The 6,488-nt window shown below is 26.0% G+C and overlaps 1 protein-coding gene across 1 annotated transcript; it reads left to right on the forward strand.

The window, feature by feature from the left end:
- Positions 1-1,505: 1,505 nt before the first annotated feature.
- mRpS7 (mitochondrial ribosomal protein S7) lies at positions 1,506-5,995 on the forward strand. The gene is made up of 6 exons (XM_015515405.2): positions 1,506-1,681; positions 3,009-3,200; positions 3,880-3,943; positions 5,036-5,206; positions 5,530-5,667; positions 5,845-5,995. The coding sequence occupies exons 1-6, from the start codon at positions 1,626-1,628 to the stop codon at positions 5,923-5,925; spliced, it is 702 nt and encodes a 233-aa protein (XP_015370891.2). The 5' UTR covers positions 1,506-1,625; the 3' UTR covers positions 5,926-5,995.
- The last annotated feature ends 493 nt before the right edge of the window (positions 5,996-6,488 follow it).

Here is a 6,488-nt window from a genome sequence, read left to right on the forward strand (position 1 = left end):
CTACCTAAATACAGTGTTGTAAAGTATTTGAGTAAAAGTATTTGAATAGGTACTTTTTTACGTATTGAATACTTTTTAAAATACTTTTATTTTTGAAGTGTTTGAACGGTATTTTAAATACGTTTTTTTAGTATTGTCGTATTGAATACTATTTTATTGAATACTTTTTTTTATTCCTATAATTCTTTATTCATTGTCAAATAATAATAATGTCATAATAATATTATAAATATAATATTATTTTATCATTTATAAACAATTCGATATAGGTTTTAGTTTTCGTCTATTAATAGCCTAACTAAATATGTTTTACTCCGATAAACCGTCTGTTTATCGTCGACGACGATCGCAACGGTACGTTATAGGTACCTACTACCTAGCAGTGCGTCAGTAGAGAGAGTGTTTAGTGTTGGTGGTGCAACAATCACCAAAAAAAGAACTAATATGACTGATAAGCATTTCGAACAAATTATGTTCTTAAAATACAACACACAAATGTTCGATTAATATTATATATTAATATATTATGAATGATTCAGAATTAAATTGATTTTTTGTGTTGTATTTGAAAATTATGTCAAATACTTTACTATAGATATTATTTGGGTGGTATTAAAAAATACTTTATTTTATAAGTATTTGAGTACTTACTTAAATACTTTTTAAAAGTATTTTTTACAACACTGCCTAAATATTTAAATATTATTTAAGATTTGGAAGTTTCACCATCACTATGTATGGCTGTATAACTGTATAAGTTATGAGTGTTGTATATTTGGTAACTTAAAAGAAATTAGGTACGTCGTTGAACGACTAAACTTACTTTTGTCTGGGTTAAGTTACCTAATATTTTCTCATGTCCACTTTAAACTTAAATAGTTTAATATATTGTTTGTTACCTTCTATAAAGTACCAATTAGATTCACTTTTCCATCAGAAAAAAAAATAAATAATTAACGCACATCATTGAAAAATCAATAGGCACATTCATCGTTACACTTAGTATCTCTAAAATTTCAGTAGGTATTTAATATATGTAGACTAATATAGTAAACAATACCAAGTGTTAAGAATACGTATCACAATATTATGGTCATTAGTAGGTACAGTGTAAAATTTATCAAACAATTATTTTTAAATTGTATAATAATAATATATGGAATTATTTTCCATTTCGTTCCATAATATACGTTTGAAAATTTTCTATGAATATTATACTACTTAGCACGTTCACGGAGTGAGCTTTTCTAACTCATTTATGACAAGTAACCATACCTAATATAAGTAAAAAAAAATATGTCATAAGACCACCAATTCGCCACCAATGCCCAATGTATTAGCGTATCCTTCGTTTCGTCTTTCGTCGTCGATTCATACAGAAAATCGAAAGTAATATTCATACACGGTCGACGAATACGGGAATATTATTTTATCCAAGACAGCCCCACCTAGCGGACAAAAGGCGCCCACATGTGCTGTTTACATTATTGTCGTGATAACGTCGATTACTGATAACTGATAACATGCTTTATCGACTTCCACAATTTCACATTTAGCTTTGGCTAATTCCTTGCAAATTATTCAAGTCCCTATAGAATATAGATCCAGGTGCCGGTTACAAAATAATGACCATGGCGTTATTCGCTAAATACTTGAGGATCGGCAATACTGTTAAACACGGGTGAGTGTTCGTTTTGATTCATCAATATTTTATGAAAAATTCGACGTGTTGTTACATATGAGATAATATTATTATCGACTATCGTGTCTATTGACTGTAGCTTTGAATAAAATGTGTGCTATGTGCTATATGCTCATTACACATTAGGTATATGCAATACGGTCAACAAGAGTTATTTTACAATGCATACGATTTCTGTGAATAGGTACGGGTTCTCTGCAGCGTCTAGACTGAAACAGCAAGGTGGAGACATTATGCGTCTATACCTGACCATGTTATGAACAGGCACTCGACGTTAGACGCCACATCTAGACTGCTAGGAAACTGTACTTTTACAAGTCTTGAATTGTCTTTTGGATTCCAACATTTTAATAATTCTGTAATGATTTAAAAGACTTAAATTATCTGAATACGGTTATATGTCTCTTAATAAATTATTACTCAATTATAAATTGTTATATTATCTCTCCAATCCTTGTGGCAACTTCCTCGTTGAAATTGTGGTTAGTGACTGAGGTGTAATTTAAGGTGACCGATTTGTATTTTAAAATAATAAGACCTTTCTTTTGTGGTTCACTATTGTTAATTTTATTTAACTTTTTAATACACAATAATATAAGTATTTTCAAATTAATTTACACAATCACGTCTTTCTGTATAGATTAGCTGCGTAGTCTTATCTAGTTACACTCATGTTTGGACGTGTATACAAAAAGACAATAATAACACGTCTGGCTCCGTGATTGAACATTGATTTAAAAGAGGTGATGGCTTAGGTGCACATTATTACAATTATATCTTAAATTATCATTAAATTACCTCCATTACCTTCTCCTTCAATAATATCAACATTGTACTGTGAATAATAGTTGATAATCCTTAGAATAAGTCATAGATAGCATGATAAAATAAATATGCTTACTTTTCACAGTCACTGATTATGCTTAGACGTATTTATTAGTATTTGGTTAATATTTATTATTTTTGTACATTATTCATGATTAGTAATTTTTAACATGTTCAAATGTATTTAATAAACATGATCTGTTTATTATTACTCTATGAATTTTATTTGCTTAAACATGATAATGATATTGCTGATTGCAAAATGAATATTGTATTTAATCTACCTAAAATATGAACTTGTTATTAATATTAGCTATTTCATGCAGACAAATTAAAATTAAATATGTTATGTAAACCAAAGCAAATTATGTTTTATTTTATGTTGTTGTGGTGCAATAGCAAACGAGTTACAATATTTTATTAATACCTATTTTAAATTTTCTCCTGCAAAATTAACTATTGTTTTTTTTATTTTTTTTAGATTTCAAGTATTTCCACAATTAACAACAGCTAAATATAGTGTATATCCACCTCATTTTGCTGAACCAGTCTACAAAAAACAAGAATTAGATAAACTTTATGAATCTGGAGAGATTGAGAATTATAAGTTGATTCCATTTAAAGCAGCTAGAAGTAACGAAACTTGTTCTATATTTCATGATCCTATAGTTACGTAAGTATCAATTGATTATTGTAATAAATAAAATATGACTAATATGAGGAACAGTATAGTAATAGCCTATTGTATATGTGAAAGCCTATAGCTTTTCTTATATTCTTGTAAGCTATAGCCTTACTTAAAACTACCTACATATTGTAATTGTGTTTGAATGTTTTCACTGATGTACAATAATGGAATATAAAATAATGTTTTAATCATAGTTTAAATTGTTGTAAAATAAATTAAATGCGTTTAAAAAAAAGTCATATTAAAGTGTATTAATTTTAAGAATTTGAATTATTAGTAAACATTAATTATTATTAATATTTTATTCTCCTCACAATAAATATAAATCTATTTTGAACTATTTTATTTAACTTATCCAATAGAATTATTTAGACCAGCGGTTCTCAACCTGTGGTATGTGTACCACTAGTGGTACGTGACGAAAATCTACCTTTATAAAAAATTAATTTATTAACAAAATTCTATACATATAACATAAATGTATACATTATTAATAAGCAAAAAAATTGTCAGGTGGTACGTAAAAATTTTTAAATTGTGTAGGTGGTACATGACTATAAAAAGGTTGAGAACCGCTGATTTAGACTATTAAAATTGGTTGATAAATATTGTACTAATAATGTTAAATTATCAATACTTTTAGCTATATCATTTTTTTTTTCAGAAAATTTATAAACTATATGCTACTCAGAGGACAAAAAAAGTTGGCCAGAGGAGTCTTAGAAAAGGTATGTGATTGATTTTTGTTATTTATGACCCATAATAGAACTTAATTAAAAACATTCTTTTAACCTGTGACATAATTTTCAAATGTATTAATATCTTAGATATTATAGTGAATAAAGATGAACTTAACTAATACATATTTCAAAAATATATCAGCCTGTTTAGAATTAGTTAAGGCTAGTACACTCTACCTATTTTTATTGTTCAGTGGGTAGAGTTCATTCATTTTTGTGGTACCATGAGATATAAGAAGGATACCTAAACATTTTATTCAGTAATACTCATTTACAAACAATATGTTTCTATATAATATAACAGAAAAATTAAATTGATATCACTGTAAAATTTTAATGATTACCAATACCAAGCCTTCGCAGTTAAATTTAAAAACTCCTCATTAATGCTGTCAATATTTAAATTAAGTTATATGTATATATTTTTAAAAAATATGAGCAATTAAATTAATTTATAATAGTCTTACTAATGTAATGGTCTTACAAACCGTTTAACCATTTTAAATTATTTAAATAATATTTCACTAAATTTGGGTCTACTACTTTTATACTTTTCTTTAATCATATTTATCTGTTAAAATTATAAAGCATACTTAGATTTTGCATTTTATGAATTAAAAGCTTTGTCTATGGAATTTATCTGCTATCCAACTTAGACGGATGAGTCCAAAAAGATACAGAAAAAGACTTAAATGTATTATAGATCGCTTTTCTGTTGGCCTTATATACAGTGTGATCCATTTAACATCAGCATTTAAATTATTGTCTTGCATTAAATTAATCACCTCTCTGGTAATTATTACGATTTTAATAATACTTTGGAAAGTTTTGATATACCTTAACCAGGGACCATGTTGTAATGTTTCATGCTTTTTAAGATCAAATTTCAGAATGATATCTGTTTTAAATTTTCATTTAATATTAATGTTAAACCCTGATGTGTTAAATCAATGCCAATTCAACCTATATTGTCACTTTAAACATATAATCAAAATTAATTATTGTACTTTTGTATGGAGGTATAGTATGTAATTTTTTATTTCAAATATTAAAAATATTTTGATGTTTTTTTTTTTTAAGACTTTTGAAAAAATCAAAAAACTACAGTTAGAGAAGTATAACAGAGAAACAGATCTTGAGAAAAAAGCCTCGATTATTGTAGATCCTATAGCCATACTGAAAAAAGCAGTTGCGAACTGCAAACCACTTTTAAAATTAACTGCAGTAAAACGAGGAGGATCATTTTACCAAGTATGATATATTTCAGTTTTATACTATTTCATGTATGAGTACATTAAAAATTATTTCATCTCTTGTTTTATTCCTATTAATTATATGTAATCTCATTATATTTTTATCAATTATATTCAATTCAAAAAATCAACAGTTCCAACTATTTATATAAATTTCCCATTTTTTTAAAATGTTTTATTTAACTATTTATTGTATTGTTTAGGGCCAATAATATTGTTTTGTTTTACTAAAAGTAACTTATAGAAACTATTTAATGTTTAAATTTAGGATTTTAAAAGTTTAATCGTTTTCAATATTCTCTTTGGTTCTTCTTATTTAAGGTTCCAGTTCCAATAACAGATAAAGAATCTACATTTTATGCGATGAGATGGTTTGTACAATGTGGACGCGAAAAAGATAAATCCATTAGTTTTGCTGACTTCATGGCGACTGAATTAATCAAAGCATCCAATAATGATGTAAGAATGATTTTAATTTCGACTACTGTATCAACAATTAAATTTTTTTATCACTCAACATTTAATTAAAATAATTTTAACAAAACATTGCATTAAAAAGTTTTAGTGAAATTATACTTTGATACACTTTTATAATGAATGTCATATTTTTAAAAATGTATTTATTATTTTGTTTAGGGAAAAGTTGTGCAAAAGAAACTGGATTTACATAAACAATGTGAGGCAAACAGAGCATATGCACACTACCGCTGGAGTTAATTCTTATACATGTAATATTATTATTAATTTAAAATATGTTATGTAATAAATATTTTTCTTAGTCATGTAATTATTATTGTAATATGTTATCCATTATTTCTAAATATTACAAAAAAACTAACCTCTTACTTATTGTTATACAAATATATGCTCACAACAGCTGTTTTATGTATAATTTTTTGTAACAATTTACTGAGTAATAATTAATAAAAACATTATAAATATTTCTTTGAACCACGGTACATATATCAAGTGCAGGGCTCAGGACTTAAAGCACTTAAAATCATTAAAATCAGCGCTTAAAAAAGCTCTTATAAGCACTCAAATAAGCATTTAAAAACTTAAATGTTTGCAAAAATATTTATCAAAACAAAAAAATAAAAAATAAAAAAAAATCTTTATCTCTATATTAAATAATAATTTAATTTTCACTTTCAAGACTATAAGGATCTTATGGATTTTCCGAAAAATGAAATGTAAATTATATTTATAATATTTGAAAACATTATAAAAACGTAGAAATACTAGTCAAATAAGCAAAAATAATCAGAAAAACTGGAAGT

The sequence above is a fragment of the Diuraphis noxia genome, unplaced genomic scaffold, assembly GCF_037042655.1.
Source record: "Diuraphis noxia isolate RWA-SAM2 unplaced genomic scaffold, SU_Dnox_SAM2 contig0001, whole genome shotgun sequence".
In the NCBI taxonomy this organism is placed as follows: Eukaryota; Metazoa; Arthropoda; class Insecta; order Hemiptera; family Aphididae; genus Diuraphis; species Diuraphis noxia.

What these genes read in the sequence shown, in the direction of transcription:
- mRpS7 (XM_015515405.2), top strand. Translation starts at nt 1,626, where the DNA reads ATGACCATGGCGTTATTCGCTAAATACTTGAGGATCGGCAATACTGTT. An exon ending in GGCAATACTGTTAAACACGG is followed by an intron (nt 1,682 to 3,008) that starts GTGAGTGTTCGT and finishes TATTTTTTTTAG; the next exon opens with ATTTCAAGTATTTCCACAAT. An exon ending in CCAGAGGAGTCTTAGAAAAG is followed by an intron (nt 3,944 to 5,035) that starts GTATGTGATTGA and finishes TTTTTTTTTAAG; the next exon opens with ACTTTTGAAAAAATCAAAAA.